The sequence below is a fragment of the Pristiophorus japonicus genome, chromosome 14 (genome assembly GCF_044704955.1).
Source record: "Pristiophorus japonicus isolate sPriJap1 chromosome 14, sPriJap1.hap1, whole genome shotgun sequence".
Lineage (NCBI taxonomy): Eukaryota > Metazoa > Chordata > Chondrichthyes > Pristiophoridae > Pristiophorus > Pristiophorus japonicus.
The window spans coordinates 25,030,283-25,051,134 of NC_091990.1; the positions used below are offsets into that span (position 1 = coordinate 25,030,283).

General features: G+C 48.1%; 1 protein-coding gene across 1 annotated transcript; it reads left to right on the forward strand.

Annotated features, from left to right (window-relative positions):
• Positions 1 to 444: 444 nt before the first annotated feature.
• Positions 445 to 19,870, forward strand: LOC139279575 (taste receptor type 1 member 1-like). The gene is made up of 6 exons (XM_070898698.1): positions 445 to 536; positions 6,161 to 6,458; positions 10,232 to 11,032; positions 12,702 to 12,914; positions 15,727 to 15,847; positions 18,948 to 19,870. Exons 1-6 carry the CDS (start codon positions 445 to 447, stop codon positions 19,868 to 19,870), a joined length of 2,448 nt encoding a protein of 815 aa, XP_070754799.1.
• Positions 19,871 to 20,852: the final 982 nt, after the last annotated feature.

Sequence of the window (20,852 nt, forward strand, 5' to 3'; positions counted from 1 at the left end):
CAACAGTATGCAGAGTGTAGCACTGACATAATGCACTACCTGCCGTTTTCCATGTTGCCACTCCATTCAATGCCCTTTCTTAAACACGCACAGCTGAATGTGTGTTCAGCTGCATGAGGGATTCCCCAAACCACCCCCCACCCCCACCAAAAAAAGGGGTGAAAAAAATGAATTTTGAAATGTGACACCCCTTGCAGTGGGCATTTATTTAAAGTGCACAACTAAAATAATTGAGGGATTCCCCCCCTCCCCTCCCAGTGCTACGTAACGGGATACATCCAACTTGCAGGTAAGTTGATTCTAGGTCATACAGAGGGTGGGAGGGGGCGAGGCCATGGAGAATTTGGAACATGAGGATGAGAATTTTAAATTTGCGGCGTTGTTGGACAATGTGCCAATGTAGACCAGCGAGCATAGAGGTGATGGGTGAACGGGAGTTAGGATATGGGCAGCAGAGTTTTGGATGAGCTAAAGTTTACAGAAGGTGGAAGGTCGAAGGCCTTCCAGGACTGCATTGGAATAGTCGAGTCTAGAGGGTAACAAAGGCACCGATGAGGGTTTCAGCAGCACATGGGCTGAGGCTGGGTTGAAGACGAACAATATTATGGATTGGAAGTAGACGGTCTTGGTGATGGAGAGGATATGGGGTCAGAACCACAGCTCATGATAAAATAGGATGCTGCGGTTTCAAATGGTTCAGCCTCAGACACTGGCCAAGGAGAGGGATGGAGTCAATGATTGGGAATGGAGTTAGTGGTGGGGGACAAAGACATTGGCTTCAGTCTTACCAATATTTAATTGGAGGAAATTCCTGCTCATCTAATACTGGATGTCAGACAAGCAGCGTGACAAATCAAAGGCGGGGACAGTCCCACAATGCAGGACCATGGAGGAGAGACATTTGACAAGGATGGTGTGGTCAACCGTGCCAAAGGTTGCAGACAGGATGAGGTGGGATTGGGTACCATGGTCACAGTCACATAGGATGTCATTTGTAACTTTGATTAGGTCAGTTTCAGTGCTGTGGCAGGAGCAGAAACCTGGTTGGGGAGGTTCAAATACAAAGCTGTGGGAAGGATGCGCATGAATTTGGAAGGCGACAACATGTTGAAGAGCTTGAGAGAAGAAAGGAAGGTTGAAGATGGGGTGATAGTTTGCAAGGACAGAGGAGTCAAGAGTGTTTTTTTTGAGGTGGCGATTAGTGACAGTAGATATGATGGGGAGGTGGACAGTACCAGAGGAGAGGGAACCATTAAAAATATCAACTAGATCGGAGGTCAGGAAAGAAATTTGGGTGGTCAGCAGTTCGGAATACGGCCAAGGAAACAGGAAGTGTGTCTCATGAGCGAGATGAGCTCAGAGAGGGCATGAGGGGAGGATAGAAGAGAAACTAAAGAAAGATGTGTGTTCAGGGCTAGGGCAGGGGGGATCCGTCTACTGTCACAGTGGTGAGTGAAGGGATGTCAGAATGAATCATGGTACAAATGGAGCAATTATAAAGGATTGGAAAATCATCTGTTCCTGGAGCAAGCACGAATAGAGGCTGGATCACAGAACGCTCACTCTGAATGTCAACGATTGGTGGTTGTGCACCTGATCTAGTCCATGTTGCCGGCCTGCTCGCAATAAACTGAGAACCATACCAGAACTGCAACAAAACATATAGAATCCCACCTGTGTTAATGGGGGTGCATGGATAGCTGAGCCGCGGGCAGTCAGTGCCTCATGGATTCTACCCCCAGGACCTGTTGCACTCCCAAGATCGAGCTCTTGAAGGGGCTGTTCATTATATTTCTTGTCTATCCCCTATGGTTGTAGAAGGTTAAGCAGTGATCTAATTCAAGTCTTTAAGAAGGTGAAGGATTTGATACGGTAAATAGAGAGAAGCTATTATTTCTGGTGGGGAGTCCAGAACAAAGGGCATAACCTTAAAATTAGAGAGAGGCCATTCAGGGGTGATGTCAGGAAGCACTTGTTCACACAAAGGGGAATGGAAATCTGGAAAGCTGTTGAGGCTGGGGATCAATTTAAAATGTCAAACCTGAGATTGATAGATTTTTGTTGGATAAGCGTATTAAGGATTATGGAACGAGTAGATGCTGTTGAGATACAGATCAGCCATGATCTAATTGATTGGTGGAACAGGCACAAGAGGCTGAATGATCTCCTCCTGTTCCTATATTCCTTCCTTGTGCTTTGACTATGGGTGAATCATTAGTTACACAAATATTGGTTTTTGGAAACTTTGCCCGTTAGGAAGAGTCTAGCCCGGTAACAGGTCAGCCAAGTTGTTGGGTCAGGAAGTTTCTGCCATTAATGACTCCTGTCCTCATCCTTCCCGAGAGAAACAGGACGAACTTTTCACTCAAAATGTAGCAGAGTTGTGGAATGGGGAGGCCATTGAAAGGGACAGTATGAACGGCCTCGAGTTAATGATATATCCTCCTGGAGAGGCAAGGGGTTGAGGAGTATGGTGAGCAAATGGTTAAGATGGGGTTGGTCTTGGTGAGTTAGAGCTGGATTCAGGTTGCTGTAGGTGGCTATGCCATGTTTGCATAATTACCTGTCTGTTTGTAGTTCGCAGAAAATTTGCAAATGTTCCATTATTAAATGAGTAGATTTTCTTTTTGCCCGTCATTGGACTCTGGATGTTAATATCAGCGGCTGAGTGAATGGTGTCTACTGATTAACAATGCTGCTCATTGTGTTACTTGTTGTGTCTGTCCATGCACCGGGTCACTGTGGGACCGAAGGAGGAGACTTAGGCAGGCCTTGGAGAGAGTTTGAGTTGCCTGGAGATTACATTACTGGTGGCTTGTTTTTCATTCACACTGGTGCGCAAGATATTCCAGACAGGCCTGAAATTCCTAAATGTATAAAGTAAGAAGCTCTTCTTTTTAATTCATTCTTGGGATGTGGGCGTCGCTGGCAAGGCCGGCATTCATTTCCCATTGTTAATTGCCCTGCGAAGATGATGGTGTAGCAGTTTGTTACAACTGAGTTGTTTGCTTGGCCAGTTAAGAGTTAAGAGTCAACTACATTGGTGTGCGATTGGAGCCACATATTGCTAGACTGGGTAAATATGGCAAGTTTCCTTCCCTAAAGGGCATTTGTGAAGCAGTTGGGTTTTTAACGACAATCCAACAGCTTCCTGGTCATTTTTACTGCTTTTTATTTCCAAATTTTTTTTTTAACTGGCAGGGAGCTCGCATTCTCTGGATTATTCATCCAGTAACATAACCATTACATTACCAGACCCTTCGAGTAAACTTGTCTGTTTTAGTAAACTTCAAATGATTGAGACCAGCAGGTCGCGGGTTCAATCCCGAATCTGTGTTGAGCGAGCTGATCTCCACTGGGACACTAGCTGAGCATGACAAATAACCCCTCGTAGATGGATGATTAAAGAGATTTAGGGGTTCAAGTACAGAAATCACTAAACCTAGTGGATAGGTACAAAACATAATTTAAAAGGCTACTGCCTCAATCCCAAGTGGACTGGAATACAAAGTGATGGATGTTATGTTACAGTTATAGAAAGCTCTGGTTAAACCCCATTTAGAGCACTGTGTTCAGTTCTGGGCACCGCATTGCTGGAAGGATATATTGGTCTTGAAGCGGGTGCAGTACAGATTTACCAGAATGATACCAGGGCTAAAAGGGTTTCATAATGAGGATAGGTTGCCTAGACTAGGCTGTATTCCCTTGAGTATAGAAGATTAAGAGCTGATCTAATTGAGGTGTTTAAGATGATTAAAGGATTTGATAGGGTAGATAGAGAGAAACTGTTTCCTGTGGTGGGGGGAGTCCAGAACAAGGGGGCATAACTTTTAAACTAAAGCTAGGCTGTTCAGGGGTGATGTCAGGAAGCAATTCTTCACACAAAGTGGAGGCACATCTGGAATTCTCTTCCCAAAAAAGCTGTTGAGACTGGGGGTTAACTGAAAATTTTTAAACTGAGATTCATTGATTTTTGTTGGGCAAGGGTATTCATAGCACAGAATCATAGAATAGTATAGCACAGAAGGCATCCATTCAGCCCATCGAATCTGCAACCCTTCAAGTATTAACCAATTGCCTTTTGAAGCCTGCTATTGCAACTTATGCCAATCATCTTGAATATGTGCCCTCTGGTTATTGACACTTCAGCCACTGGAAACAGTTTCTCTTTATTTACTCAGGGTGAAGGGTTATGGAACCAAGGCAGGTAGATGGAGTTAAGACACAGATCAGCCACGATCTAATTGATTGGTGGAACAGCTTTGAAGGGTTGAATGGCCTCCTCCTGTTCCTATGTTCTAAGTGTAAGGGGTGAGGACTGGGCCAAATCTGGCCATGATGCTCTGCACGGCCTAACACTCACACATAATGAATGATCACTTAGCCAAGGTAGTGGAGGACAGCAGGTGACCATTGCACCTGTACCCCTGGGAGAGTGAGTGGCTTCAGGGGAGGGCAGGGGGTTGGGGGAGAGAATAGGAGACAAGAAATTAAAGTTCAAAAGAAAGAGTAGTGAGAGTGTTGGTAAAATTCACCCAGCCAACTATCAGAGTGAGGGAGGCAGAAAAAATACCATTCTGGGCTGAGAAATTGTGTGCACGGGATTGCCTTTGTTTAATTGTGAATATTCAGAGGGTTTAATATATGAGCTGAGACATGTCCAGTTCTGTCCCATGAACCTCTGTAACTGAGGGGTGTGTGGGGGGGGGGGGGGGGGGGAGGGGGGCATTGAGCTGAATATTAAGTTGTAGCATTTCTGTGAGGGAAGAATCGTTGTATCTCACGCTGTCTGACAAGGGACTCCAGGCTGGAACCCCAGTGCCAGTGCTGAGGCACCATGTCTCCTGGTATAGGCACTGCTCTCCTGTATCCTCCCCACCAGTGTAGGCACTGCACCCAGTATCACCCCCACCAGTGTAGGCACTGCACCCAGTATCACCCCCACCAGTGTAGGCACTGCACCCAGTATCACACCTACCAGTGTAGGCACTGTACCCAGTATCACACCTACCAGTGTAGGTACTGTACCCAGTATCATCCCCATCAATGTAGGCACTGTACCCAGTATCCTCCCCATCAGTGTAGGCACTGCACCCAGTATCACACCTACCAGTGTAGGCACTGCACCCAGTATCACCCCCACCAGTGTAGGCACTGCACCCAGTATCATCCCCATCAGTGTAGGCACTGCACCCAGTATCACACCTACCAGTGTAGGCACTGTACCCAGTATCCTCCCCACCAGTGTAGGCACTGTACCCAGTATCCTCCCCACCAGTGTAGGCACTGCACCCTGTATCCTCCCCACCAGTCTCAGCACTGCTCGTCTGTAATTCACCCACCCAGTTTACTCTGTCCTGTACACACTGTCGGTAGCAGTATCCTGTAACCACCACCACCCCACCCCCCCCCACCCCCGCCACCCCAAACCTCAGTATAGGTCCTTATCTACTAATATAACAGAGAATTTCAGTCATGTTGAGTGTTCATGAGCTGTTATTGCATCTTCAGAGCTCCACTCAATAATCAGTCAAACACCAAGCTCATCACTGGAGGTTGAACCCACACAATGCAACATGAGTAATGAACACATGAACACATTCATGTACAGAGTCCGGTGCCTGCTGTTACTGATGCCCAACAGTCCAATTGTTCTCTTCAGGGTGTTGGATTGTCCTTGAAATTGTTTCCCACCAACATGAGCAGAAGTCTCTCAGCTCGCTCAATGGGTAGCGCTCTCACTTCTGAGTCAGAAGTTCGTGGATTCAAGCCCCATTCAAGGGATTTGAGTACAAATTTCAGGTGGAAACCCCAGTGCCAGTGCTGAGGGAGTGCAGCATTTTCGGAGGAGCAGTCTTTCAGATGTGACGTTATACCGAGGCCCCGTTTGCCCTCTCGGTGGACATAAAAGATCCCACGGCACTATTGGAAGAACAGGAAGAAATTCTCTAGTTGCCAACATGCATCCCTCAACTAAGATCATCGAAACTGGTAAACTGCTGATGCATCTTGCTGTGTGCAATTTGGTAACCGTGTTTGCCCAGATAACAAGAACGGCTACATTTCAAACATCAAAGCATTGGCTCTGTAGCGTTTTCGGAAAACCTAAAGACATAATAAGCGCCGTTAAAATTCTTCTTTTTCTCCTTCTCTCCGTTAGCTTTTTAGCGGCCGGCTATCGTCAGTTTCAAGCGATGAGGTTTGCTGTGGAAGAGATAAATAACTCGAGTGAGCTCCTACCGAATGTCACTCTGGGCTACCATATCTTTGACAACTGCGTCTCCTCGATCAACATCCAGGCAGCGCTCGACTTTGTGTTGGGCAACTCACGGTGGGGAGCCAAGCCATGCCATGGTCTCCGCAGCTGCCGGCCGGGGGTCTCAGCCGTGCTCGGTCCGTGGGGGTCTGACAGCGCGGCAGCCATTGCAAGCATTCTTCATCTGTTCCATATTCCGCAGGTAGGTTCCCAACAACTGAACTCTTTCATGATCAGAGCCACTGCTTCAGGGCGGTTGACTGCACTGATTCCCTTCTCTTACATGGGATTCCGGAATTGTTACCAGTGTTTTACGATCACACTCCATTCAATTCTCCTTGGAAATTGAAGCCAGTGTCCTTGACTATGAACATTACTGAAATGTATTGGAGAGCGTTGAAAGATTGTGGTTTTCTGATAGTCATTTAAGACATGACTTGACACAGGGACATTGATGGAGTAATACATCGAGGACCAAGGGGCCAAATTGGGCTTGGTGGTGCCGTTTTTGGGTTTAAATTTCCAAAATGGCATTTGCAAAGTGCACCGGACGCCATATTGGTGAAGGGGTTAGCGTGCTCGCACCTAACGCCCAGCGAAAGCATGCAGAGCAGGCAGATCATGACATCAATCAGTGTGCAATTCTGATTTGATGCCAGCACTGCCATTTTGGAGCTCCACGCTCCAGCCAACCCCCTCTCTTAGCCTCGCACAGCTGAATGCGACGTTAAGCAGCATGAAGGACCCCCACCAGCGTTATTTAAAGGTATCATCACCTACTTACAGGTTATTTGCTCCTTTACTTCTTCTGGCTGTTGCTTGAAATTCTATATGTTTTGGGCGCTTTCTATAGTTTTAAGTTTCAACAGTGTGCAGGGAGTGGTGTGGCAGGTGCTGAGGTACTTTTTTGCTGACTTCAAGGCTTCTGCACAGAGCAGATGTTCACAGGCATGGGCACACTAGTGAACCTTCCTCTTGGAATTGAGCATGACTGGGAGACTGAAAAGAGGCCACGCAGAGCAGGACAAGCTGCTGGAAAAGGAAGAGGAGGGGAGGGCGAAGGGTTCTCCGCAGTAGGCCATATCCACTCAGGGAGTTCAGGGAGCAATTCTCTCTCTTAACTGAACTTCTGCGACGACCGATGTTTGAGATGTCTTGAATCATAGAATCATAGAAATTAAAGTATGGAAGGAGGCCATTTCAACCCATCGTGTCCATGACAGCCAACAAGAGGCTATCCAGCCTAATCCCACTTTCCAGCTCTAGGTCCAAAGCCCTGCAGGCCACAGCACTTCAGGTGCACATTCAAGTACTTTTTAAATGTGGTGAGGGTTTCTGCCTCTACCACCCCCTAAGTGAAGAAATTTCCCCTCAGATCCCCTCTAAACATTCTACCAATTACTTTAAATTTATGCCCCCTGGTTGTTGACCCCTCTGCTAAGCGAAATAGGCTCTTTCTATCCATTATATCTAGGCCCCTCATAATTTTATTCACCTCAACGAGGTCTCCCCTCAGCCTCCTCTGTTTCAATTAAAACAAATCCAGCCTATCCAATCTCAGAGCTAAGATTCTCCACTCCCAGCAACATTCTCGTCAATCTCCTCTGTACCCTCTCCAGTGCAATCACATCCTTCCTGTAATGTGGTGACCAGAACTGCACACAGTACTCTAACTTTGGCTTAACTAGGACTGTGCTTCATTAAGGAGATCGTCACTGAAACCTGCCAACAACCTCAGAGCAGGGCAAGGACCACATTGCCAGTGGCTGTGAAGGTGACTGTGGCCAATGAGTTTTTATGCGTCTGGCTCCTTTTGGGCTGCTGCTGGAGATTTTAGCAACATCTCACAGTTAGCAGTGTATCTCTATACAAAGAGAGATAATTTCATTTCATTCCCTCTCCACTGGGACAAGCAGGTAGAGTGAGTATGAGGTTTTGCAAGGATTGCAGGCTTCCCCATGGAGCAGGGAGCCATTAACTGCACGCACATTGCTTTGCGTGTGCTTCATGTCAACTGTGCCTTGTTCCTGAAGCGAAAGGGATTCCACTCCCTCAACGTGCAGCTGGTACCAGCGGGCGGCCAATGCCCACGGGACTGAGAGACCCGGGGATACGCTGCACTTTGAGCAGAGCGTGGGTGGGGGAGGTACACGCGGAGTAAAGTAGAGAAAAAAGAATTGAGGAAAGATTTGCGAAGTTATTGACTGAGTGTTTGATACTTATCGCATTCTTGAACATCAGGATGGCAATGAGGCAGAAGAGGCCGAGGGCAGGCTTCACGGCTTATTTATTTTGTGCACGATGCTGATTGCAGTCTCTGACTCTTGTGCTGCTCGACAGACAGCACTTTAATCACTGTGGGGATCTTTTATAGGGTGGCTGAAGTTTTACAAGTTAATGATCAATAGTGCTGAACAGGTCACTATATAGATTCATTATTTCACTCTGAACGTCAACATTTGTTTAGAGCCCTGCCTTGCCAGACCATGGATTCCTGACTCCACCCCTCAATACGAAATACTGATAACCTACACACTGCAGCATCTGCTGTGACACTCTGATACCAGCGCTGCTGTGGGGAACCATGAGGGGCTGTGTTCCTGGTTGCAGCACAGCTGAAAGTCACACACTCAATGGGATGGTCTTTCTCTCTACATTGGGGAGACTAAACGTAGATTGGGTGACTGCTTTGCAGAGCATCTCCGCAAGTGTGACCCTGAGCTTCCCGTCGCCTGTCACTTTATTCTCCACTCCATTCCCACTCTGACCTCTCTGTCCTCGGTCTCCTACACTGTTCCAACAAAGCTCAACGCAAGCTCAAGGAACAGCACCTCATCTTTCGTTTATGCACTTTACAGCCTTCTGGATGCAACATCGAGTTCAAAAATTTCAGAGCATAACCGCTGCCAATCTTTAGCTCACTTCCCCCCTCCCCTCCCCCCTCAGAGACTGTTTCTTTTTTTCTCCTTGTCTCTAATGGCAATTGGTCATTATCCCGCCATTCACACCCTATCTCAACGAATGTGCTTCTAACTCCTGGCATTACCATTTGAATTTGGGCCGTCATCCCTTTTGTCTCTCTAATCTCTCCTGTCTTCCAACCTATCACAGACCTTCCCTTTTGTTCTTTCTCCCCTCCCGCTTTCAGTGCTTGTTAAGAATCTGTTCTTATCGAACACTCTGCAATTCTGACGAAGGGTCATCGACCCGAAACGTTAACTCTGCTTCCTCTCCACAGACGCTGCCTGACCTGCTGAGATTTCCAGCATTTTCTGTTTTTATTCTTTCCCTGTCCATCTGTTTCGTGTCTTTCGCACCTGCCTTCGAATTTTCTCGTGGGGGCAATGATTAGGGGAAACTCGAGCAGAGATTTTCCATGGCCATGGATACAGAGCGTGTTCATAGAACAACTGGGGTTGTTCTCCTTAAAGCAGAAAAAGTTCCGGGCAGATTTGATAGAGATGTTCAAAATCATCAAGGGTTTTGATAGAGTAAATAAGGAGAAACTGTTTCCACTGGGAGGAGAGCGGGTAACCAGAGGACACAGATTGAAGGAATTGGCGAAAGAAGCAGAGGCTACACGAGGAAACAATTTTTATGAGTAAGTTGGAATGCACTGCTTGAAAGGGTGGTGAAAGCAGATTCAATAATAACTGTTAAAAAGAAATTGGATAAATACTTGAAAAAAAAATCAGGGCTAAGGGAAAGAGCAGGGGGAGTGGGACTAATTGAATCGCTCTTTCAAAGTGCCGGCACTGGTAAGATGGCCATATGGCCTCCTTCTGTGCTGTATCATTCTATGATTCATGGATATATGAAGCCAAATTAATGCTGAATGGTGGTAAGATCTATTGTGTGCCAGTGGTGCAATCTTTGGCGACTGAAAAATGTTGGCTATAAAAGGCTCTGTTGGTTCATCTGTGATTCTGGCCTTGTTTCGTCAGAAGGTTTAAGTCACGATGTTATCCATTCCAGATCAGCTATGGTGCCTCCAGTGAGGAGCTGAGTGACAAAGCGCGTTTCTCATCATTTTTCCGGACCATTCCAAGTGATAACAATCAAGCAGAGGCGATGGTTTTATTAGTGCAGCGGTTTGGCTGGAACTGGATTTCTGTTATTGCGAGCGCGAATCAATATGGACAAAATGGAAAGCGCAGGGTGGTAGAGTTAGCTTCTGAGAGGGGGATCTGCGTGGCTCACCAGGGCATAATCCAAGCTTCAGGAACTGCATCAGAGCAAGAAACCATTGAAATGATCAACCGCATCAACTTCAGTAGAGTCAATGTGACAATCGTATTTTCTAGTTTCAACAATGCTAAAATATTCTTTAGCGCAGCGGTCAATGAGAATGTCACGGGTAAAATCTGGATTGTAAGTGAGTCTATTTCTGAGGAACGACTCACTTCAGAAATACCGAATATTGAAAAGATTGGCACTTTCCTGGGCATCGCGGTCAAACAAGGACAAATGCCCGGTTTTGGAGATTTTTTAGCAAAAGCAATTGCTGCCCAGAATCCAGCGATGGATCAGGATCATTTAACCTCAGCGAGGAACGCAGCAAACAGCAAGATCTACAGCCAGGGGAACTGCGCTCAGATCTGCACCGAATGTCAACACTTCACTTCCGCCAGTGTTCAGACTATACTGGGACCTTCAGTCTGGAGTGTATCCTTTAACGTGTATGCTGCCATGTACGCTGTGGCTCATACTCTACATCTGCTCCTGAAGTGTGACTCGGGATCCTGTGACAAGTCTACAACATTCTTACCATCTCAGGTCAGCAGTACACATGTTACTTTACTGAGAACAATGTTGATAACCCTCTTTCTCTCTCTCTCTCTGCTCCTTGAAAGTACAGACGCTGGCTGGGGAATGGTTAACTTTTATGGTTGTTAAAAATTAGTTGTCGGGATGTGGGCATCGCTGGTAAGGTTGCCATTTATTGCCCATCCCTAGTTGTCTTTGTGAGGTGATGGTGGGCCTTTGTCTTGAACGTTGCAGTCCATGCAGTAAAGTTGCTCCCACAGTGCCATTCAGTGGGGAATGGTTTGATACAACTGATTGTCTTGCTAGGTCACACAGAGGGCAGTTACTAATCAATCACATTGGGAATAAGGGGTTATGGGAAGTGGACCTGAGTCCATGATTGGATCAGCCATGATCGTATTAAATGGCGGAGCAGGCTCGAGGGGCCGTATGGCCTACTTCTGCTCCTATTTCTTATGTTCTTATGTTACGTGTGGGACTGAAGTCACATATATACCCAGACCAGGTAAGGACAGAAGGTTTCTTTCCCCAAAGAACATTAATGAGCCAGTTCATTTTAATTGAGGACAATCCAACAGTTTCACTTTAACTGATACCAGAGTTTTATTTCCAGATTTTAAAAACTGAATTCAAATTCTCAAACTGCCGTTGTGGGATCTGAACTCACGGATTATTAGTCCATTAACATAACCACGACACACTACCGCATCCTAGTCTGTAAGCCTGGACAGTAATTGTCAGTAGGATGTTTGTTGATGGAGGCCATTGTAGCAGGGCCTCACCTGACATTCACGCACTTTCCAGCAGGGGTCACTGGTCAGTAACCAGGAGCGGGAAAGGCTGCTGATTACATCCAGCACAGGGCACTGCAAGCCTTTTCATCTCTCACTGCTGCTCCAGCTCAGATTAGCAAACTCACACCAGTCACTGAGGCCAGGACTTTGCCAGGAGAAAAACTGTTTTCAAGCTTGAGTCACCGATTGTGTAAGGTCTTTGGGTCACAGACACACAAGGACATGTGTGCCTGGACATGCATAGACCTACAGAGATACACAAGCCCCTGGACACACACTGACATACACAGATATATGAGCACATGTGTGTGCATCGACACAGACTGACAGACATACAAGCACATGTGTGTGCATGGACATGCTCTCACATACACACACACAAACACATGTGTGTGCAAGGACATGCTCTCACATACACAGACACACAAGGACGTGTTTTGCATACATTAATTTTTTTCCCCTTATTGGCCCTGGGCTTTTTGTCTGTTTTGTTGCCTTCCCAAGGAGTTTACACAGCTGCAGGGAGAAGGGTGGAGGGTGAATGAAGAAATATCTAGGCATGATTCTCCGGCCACCATGAGTGTCGGGCAGGCTTGATGGCCTGCTGGTCTTTTCCAGCCCGTAATTTTGCATATTCATATATACAAACTCTCACATACATACGCATCCACATGTCCATAGACACACAAGTACAAGTGTGGACGCACACAAACAGCCACGCACACACACACACATACACGTATTCAGCAGAGTCCTGCAGGTGATGCTGTTATTCATTGGGTGAGCTCCCAGCCTGATGGAAGAGCTGGTTTCTCTTTGGTTCTATTCAGGCCTGTCCCACTAACAGGGACTAGACATACTTTAATGATGGTATTTTCTTTCAGTTGCTGGAAGGTTTGAAAAGAGTAAATTTCACCCTTCACAACAACCCGATTTATTTCGATGAGAATGGAAACCCTCCGATGGGTTATGAAGTAATTGTGTGGGACACCGAAATGGAAAGCAGGTCCATGAAAGTGATTGGATCCTACAAACCCAACCCAGGCCGACTGATCATCAACGAATCCCTAATCAAATGGAATTCTGCAGCGGGGACAGTAAGTTATCCCTTCTAACCTTGGAATTCTTGGGTTACAGTGAGCGTGCTCTTCCATTTCCAACCCAAAGCTGCCAGCAGTTGCCTTCTACAGCCCACGTTAATTCATGTCGGCTTTAATCTCACCTCTCGCCAAATATCATGCCTGTCTCCATCTGCGTCCCTTCGTATGCCGGGGTAGGGGCGAGTCTGAGGCTGCTCCGTAACCACAGCTTCCATTTGTACAGGATCCGTCATGTAATGAACAGAGTCAGTCTTGTAATGAACAGGGCCCGTCATGGAATGAAAGGTCCTGCAGCAGATACGGAGCAAGTGATGGACACTGAGCAGGCAGTAGGATCGAGGCTGCCCATGCTCAGAGAGCTAGTGTTTGAGCAAACTGCTGAAGGAGGAGAGAGAGAGAGAGAGAGAGAGAGAGGTAGCGAGGTGAAATGTGCAGGACAGGGCTGTGCCAACAGTAAATGCAAAAGAGGGTTATCGGGGACATTATAAACGCAAGACAGAAGGGAAGGGGGTGGGTGAGAGATTAATGGTCCAAAATGGGATAAATGGGAAATTTTCAGGCTGGCAAACTGTAACTAGTGGGGTGCCACAAGGATCAGTGCTGGGGCCTCAACTATTTACAATCTATATTAATGGCTTGGATGAGGAGACCAAGTGTATTGTAGCCAAATTTGTTGATGACACGAAGATAGATGGGAAAGCAAGTTGTGAGGAGGATACAAAGAATCTACAAAGGATATAGATAAATTAAGTCTGTGTACAAAAATTTGGCAGATGGAATATAATGTGGAAAAATTTGGTAGGAAGAATAGAAAAGCAAAATATTATTTAAATAGAGAGAGACTACGGAATGCTGTGGTGCTGAGGGATCTGGGTGTCCTCGTACATGAAACACAAAAAGTTAGTATACAGGTACAGCAAGTAATTAAGAAGGCAAATGGAATGTTGGCCTTTATTGCAAGGGGGATAGAGTATAAAAATAGGGAAGTCTTGATACAACTGTACAGGGCGTTGGTGGAGTACTGCATATAGTTTTGGTCTCCTTATTTAAGGAGGGTTATAATTGCATTGGAGGTAGTTCAGAGAAGGTTCACGAGGTTGATTCCTAAGATGAAGGAGTTGTCTTATGAGGGAACGTTGAGTAGGTTGGACCTATACTTTTTGGAGTTTAGAAGAATGAGAGGTGATCTTATTGAAACATATAAGATTCTGAGGGGGCTTGACAGTGTAGATGCAGAGAGGATGTTTCCCCTTGTTGGGGAATCTAGAACTAGGGGGCAGAGTTTCAGAATAAGGGGTCGCCCATTTAAGATGGAGATGAGGAGGAAGTACTTCTCTCAGAGGGTCGTGAATCTTTTGAATTCTCCACCCCAGAGAGCTGTGGAGGGTGGGTCATTGAATATATCCAAGATGGGGACAGACAGATTTTTGAACTCCAGAGTGTCAAGGGTTATGGGGACCAGGCAGGAAAGTGGAATTGAGGCCAAGATCAGATCAGCCATGATCTTATTGAATGGCAGAGCAGGCTCGATGGGCCGAATGGCCTACTCCTGCTCCTAGTGGTTATATTCTCAAAAGTGTGAGGTGTATCAAAAACTCTATTTAAACACCTGGGGCTGGGGTTATGTTTAAAAGTGAGATAAATTAAACCCAAACCAAAGTGAGGGAACATTGGTGGGTCTGGCACCTGACTGCTCCCTCCTGCTCATTTGTGCGACAGGTTAGTTGGGTGGGAGGTCCCATCGTTGATAGAACTGCCTGGTCAATACTGAATCTAATCACTCACTATGTGTGTGCTATTTATTACCAGCAATGTGACGTTGGGGAAGTCCAGAACCAGAGGTCACAGTCTAAGGATAAGGGGTAAGCCATTTAGGACCGAGATGCGGAGGAACTTCTTCACCCAGAGAGTGGTGAACCTGTGGAATTCTCTACCACAGAAAGTTGTTGAGGCCAATTCACTAAATATATTCAAAAAGGAGTTAGATGAGGTCCTTACTACTAGGGGGATCAATGGCTATGGCGAGAAAGCAGGAATGGGGTACTGAAGTTGAATGTTCATCCATGAACTCATTGAATGGCGGTGCAGGCTAGAAGGGCCGAATGGCCTACTCCTGCACCTATTTTCTATGTTTCTATGTTTCTATGTTTGTACACACACACACACATCAGCCCCTCACCAGGTCGAATGATTCAAAGCCAGGATAGTGTTACCATGCCCTCCAGGATTGCCTTGCAATCTCCAGGAATTGAAGATTAATCTCCAGGACACTGCTGTGAGCAACACCCGGGAGAAAAATCATAGGGACATTGAAAATAAATTGTGTTTTTTTTTCATTTTCTTTGAACACTTTTGTTTATTAAGTTATAAATAATATTGCTGATGGGGGCAAAAGGCTGTTTGACTGAGAGTCAAGAATGTAATGAGAGACTTTTTGCTTTCCAATTGGCTGTGGGAAGGAAGGCGGGGCACCGCGAGGATGGACGTGTCGGGCAACCAATGGCTGGGATGTGGGGGCTGGGTTTTGGAGGGTGGAGGTCATGTGATGAAACTTCCAGGAATACGTCCAACCAGAGCTGGCGATCCTAGACCAGGCATCAATCTTGCGAATGTCATGGTACACACTGTATCCTTCCTCCTGATTCAGCAAAAGAAACAAATTGATAACGAGCGAGGACGATGCTAAGCCCTTGGGCTGAGCTCCCCCTCACTGTGAGATGATACTGAAATAAACCAGTTCAGCAATCTGTACATTGCATACATCGCCCTACACCCAAGAAAGTGACCACTGGTTTACTTGTTTAAACAGATCCCTACGTCAAATTGCAGCGGTGAATGTGAACCAGGCCAGAGGAAGAAACAAAATGGGTTTCACCTCTGCTGCTTCTTGTGTGAAAACTGTCCTGCAGGAACCTTCGAAACCAATGCCGGTTTGTAGAACTTCATTATTCTGATTCAGGAGAAGGCGTTCCATCTTGAAGTAACAGTGTAATGGCAGAATGTGTTAGAGGCAGAAAGCTAATGACAAGGTGAAGAATTGCACCAGTCACTGTGTGTATCTGCATCGTAAACGCATCCTGACTCCCTCTGGTTGGCTGTGTCAGCTTGGCTCAGCTGGTCATAAGCTTGCCCGAGTCAGAAGGTTGTGGGTTCAAGCTCCACTCCATGAATTGAGCTCCTAATCTAGACTAACAGAGCAAGGAGGGAGTGCTGTACTGTCAGAGATGTTGCCTTTCAGATGAGATGTTAAGATGCGGCCCCATCAATCTGTTCCAATAATTTTTGTGGGTATGCCTCCCCGGGCCAACATTCCTCCCCGGGCCAACATTCCTCCCCGGGCCAACATTCCTCACTGGGCCAATATTCCTCTCCCCGGCCAACATTCCTCACTGAGCCAACATACCTCCCCCCAGCCAACATTCCTCCCCCCGGCCAACATTCCTCCCCCCGGCCAACATACCCCCCCCCCCCCCCGGCCAACATACCTCCCCCCGGCCAACATTCCTCACTGGGCCAACATTCCTCCCCCCGGCCAACATTCCGCACTGGGCCAACATTCCTCCCTCCGGCCAACATTCCTCACTGGGCCAACCTCCCTCCCCCCGGCCAACATTCCTCACTGGGCCAATATTCCTCCCCCCGGCCAACATTCCTCTCCCCGGCCAACATTCTCCCCCCCGGCCAACATTCCTTACTGGGCCAACATTCCTCCCCCCGGCCAACATTCCTCACTGGGCCAACATTCCTCCCCCCCGGCCAACATTCCTCCCCTCGGGCCAACATTCTCCCCCCCCCGGCCAACATTCCTCCCCCCGGGCCAACATTCCTCACTGGGCCAACATTCCTCTCCCCGGGCCAACATTCCTCACTGGGCCAACATTTTTCTCCCCGGCCAACATTCCTCACTGGGCCAAGATTCCTCTCCCCAGCCAACATTCCTCACTGGGCCAACATTCCTCCCCCCGGGCCAACATTCCTCACTGGGCCAACATTCCTCCCCCCGGCCAACATTCCTCACTGGGCCAACATTCCTCCTCCTGGCCAACATTCCTCACTGGGCCAACATTCCCCCCCCCGGCCAACATTCCTCCCCCCGGGCCAACATTCCTCACTGGGCCAACATTCCTCCCCCCGGCCAACATTCCTCACTGGGCCAACATTCCTCCCCCCCGGCCAACATTCCTCACTGGGCCAACATTCCTCCCCCCGGCCAACATTCCTCACTGGGCCAACATTCCTCCCCCCGGCCAACATTCCTCCCCCGGCCAACATTCCTCCCCGGGTCAACATTCCTCCCCCCCGGCCAACATTCCTCCCCTGGGCCAACATTCCTCCCCGGGCCAACATTCCTCACTGGGTCAAAAGGAATCCACACAGTAGGACTGTACCCCCTGCAGGAGCCAGCACTGTAGGACTGTGCCCCCAACAGGAGCCAGCACTGTAGGACTGTACCCCCAACAGGAGCCAGCATTGTAGGACTGTACCCCCAACAGGAGCCAGCACTGTAGGACTGTACCCCAGCAGAGGGCCGCACTGAAGATCTGTCCCCCAACAGGTGCCAGCACTACAAGACTGGCCCCCAACAGGAACCAGCACTGCAGGCTGTACCCCAGTATGAGGGGAAACTGACTATCTAAAGCAGAGTGAAAGAAACCCAGAGGGGGCTAAATTGGATAGCCCCCGAAAACAGGCGCAGGGATCGCAATGCGCGATTACCCAGCACCCATTGTTTGCAATGCAGGCAACACGCAAACTTCAACAATGGGGAAGGCTGCAATCCTGATGAAGCCATGTGCTCGCTCCACCTGCTTGTCTCTGGCAAGAGAGAATGAAATGTAGTCAGCTCTGTTTGATTAGAGAGCCTCGGTGACCTCGCTCACGCAACAATAGACAGCAAACTGTGAGATGTCACAAATATTACCAGCTCCAGCCTGGAAGACGCATAAAGGTTAATCACCACGGTGACCTTCACAGGCACTGGCAATGCGACCTTGCTCTGCTCCGAGGTTGCAGTTGTGGCTGCAACAGGGGGCAGATTTCAGTGACGACCATATTACTGAAGTGCAGACATCTCACACTTTCTTCGTCACTGAGGTTCAGGCAGGAGAATTTCTCCCTGTACACTCTGGGTGGATATGGCCTCCTGCTGAGAGCCCTTCTCCCCCTCCTCCTCCTCCCTCTTCCAGCAGCTTGTCCTGCTCAGCGTGGCCTCTGCTCATTCTCCAAGTCATGCTCTATTCCAAAGGAAATGCCTACTAGTGCACTCCCTGCAAATTTTGCAACTTCAAACAGCTATCGAAAGCACCAAAAAATTGTAGAATCGCAGCAACGGGGAGAAGAAATCAACCAGCAACTAAGCTGTAAGTAGTTAAAGATTCCTTTAAATAGCACTGGTGGTGTTCCTTCCTATTGCTGAACGCATGCTCAGCTGTGCAAGCTGAAGAGAGGGTGTTCGCTGGAGCATTAAGCTCCAAAATAGCAACATTGGCATCAAATCAGCCTGCACCCAAATGGTGTCCGGCACGATTCACTCGACAGCTGTGCATTTGCGCTGCGGACACCATTTTGGAGCTCTAAGGGCACTCGTAGCGTCCCAAAATGGCCGCTAACAAGACCAATTTCTCGCTGAGACACTTGAATAAAATAAAAGGTATGTGAGAATTCTGATTCAGACATTTGCCCGCTCTAATACTCACCGGGGCCACCAGCAAACAGATTACTGTGTGGGAGAGAGCTTTGGAGTTTGGGATGTTTTTCTGCAGGGATTGTTTAAAGTAGAGATCATTGCATCTTATAAAGGAACAACGAATCAATATTTGAAACAGGAAGATACAGGACTGCGGGGGGAGAGACGGACAATGGCTTTAGGTTTGGACTGCTCGAGCAAAGAGCTGGCACAGCCACAATGGGCCGAATGGCCTCTTCTGCACTGCAAGCTCACAGCCAAACGTGGCATGTTTGAGGGGAGGGAGTGTGCTGTAAGAGGCAGACAGCGGATGTTGCAGCTCTAACCCTGTCGTTGTTTTACAGAATGTGCGGACTGTTCCTTGGACCAGTGGTCACCTGAGCAGAGCTCGACCTGCTACAACAGGTCTGTGACTTACCTGCGGTGGGACAACACCATTTCCATTGTGTTGTCAGTGATGTCAAGCACCGGGCTCGTACTGACGGCTGGGATCACTCTGATCTTTGTCGTTTACCTCAACACTCCGGTTGTCAAGGCAGCGGGAGGGAAGCTGTGTTTCCTTATGCTGCTCACCTTGGCGTCTGGTTTCTGTAGTGTGTTCTCCTTTATCGGAAAGCCCAACGATGTGATCTGCAGAGTGAGTTGGCCACTGTTTACTGTGAGCTTCACGGCCTGTCTGGCATGTATATTCGTCAGATCGTTTCAAATAGTCTGTATATTCAAAATGGCCACCAAGTTGCCCAAGGCCTATGATTATTGGGTTAAATACAATGGGCAGTATGTGTTTGTGTTTGCAAGCACATCCCTTTCCGTCATCCATTGTACAGTATGGATGGTCCAACAGCCCATAGTGACGGTGATTAATTATAGCCTTTCTCAAACAGAAATGATCCTATTGTGCGCCACCCACAATGACCTCTCGATGTTCCTGTCGGGTTTTGTTTACACCGGGCTTCTGAGCATGCTCTGCTTTGTCTTTGCTTTCTTGGGGAAAGATTTGCCGAAGAATTACAACGAGGCGAAGTATATCTCCTTCAGCATGGTGCTGTACATCGCCTCCTGGGCCGGCTGCATGCTCGTGATCCTCTCGGGCTTCAGAAAATATCTCCCCATGGTCCAGGCCCTGGCTACTCTGCTCAGTCTCTTCGGAATCCTGGCTGCTTATTTCCTCCCTAAGTGTTACATCATTCTGTTTAAACCCCAGTGCAACACAACTGCATTTTTCCAAAGCTGTATCCAGGACTACACAAAGAATAGAGTTGCCTAGTCACCCAAGGGTAGGGTGGTGATGGGTGGTGGGGTCACGGAGGGTGGGAGAGTGGAGAGTGGGGTGGTGATGGGTGGTGGGGTCACGGAGGGTGGGAGAGTGGAGAGTGGGATGGTGATAGGTGGTGGGGTCATGGAGGGTGGGAGAGTGGAGGGTGGGATGGTGGGGTCACGGAGGGTGGGAGAGTGGAGAGTGGGGTGGTGGTGGATGGTGGGGTCACGGAGGGTGGGAGAGTGGAGGGTGGGATGGTGGGGTCACGGAGGGTGGGAGAGTGGAGGGTGGGATGGTGGTGGATGGTGGGGTCACGGAGGGTGGGAGAGTGGAGAGTGGGGTGGTGATGGGTGGTGGGGTCACGACGGGTGGGAGAGTGGAGAGTGGGATGGTGATGGGTGGGATGGTGGAGGGGGGATGGTGGTGGATGGTGGGGTCATGGAGGGTGGGAGAGTGGAGGGTGGGATGGTGGTGTGACAGGGTGGTGGCTGGGAGAATAGTGGGTGGTGGTGGCACAGTGGTGTTGAGATTTCTGGCATTTTTTTCTTTTTATTTTGACTTCATATTCATGGAACTATTTTCTTATTTCTCTAATACTCTTCTCGCCTCTCCCAAAGGTACAGTTCCACATGCCCTGGCTCTTACCTTGGTATAGTTCTTTCATTCTCTCTCTCTCCTACCTCTCTTTTTCTCCCTCACATCTCACATACTCTCTCTCACCGTTCTCTCAGAAATTTACAGCACGGAAGGAGGCCATTTCAGCCCATCGTATCCGCACCGGCCGACAAAGAGCTATCCAGCCTAATCCCACGTTCCAGCTCTTGGTCCATAGCCTTGTAGGTTATGGCACTTCAAGTGCACATCCAAGTACATTTTAAAAATGGTAAGGATTTCTGCCTCTACCACCCTTTCAGGCAGTAAGTTCCATACCCCCACCACCCTCTGGGTGAAAACATTTACCCTCAAATCCCCCTTAAGCCTCCTACCAATT

What these genes read in the sequence shown, in the direction of transcription:
- LOC139279575 (XM_070898698.1), top strand. Translation starts at nt 445, where the DNA reads ATGGGCAGCAGAGTTTTGGATGAGCTAAAGTTTACAGAAGGTGGAAGG. An exon ending in GGAATAGTCGAGTCTAGAGG is followed by an intron (nt 537 to 6,160) that starts GTAACAAAGGCA and finishes TCTCTCCGTTAG; the next exon opens with CTTTTTAGCGGCCGGCTATC. An exon ending in ATCTGTTCCATATTCCGCAG is followed by an intron (nt 6,459 to 10,231) that starts GTAGGTTCCCAA and finishes TATCCATTCCAG; the next exon opens with ATCAGCTATGGTGCCTCCAG.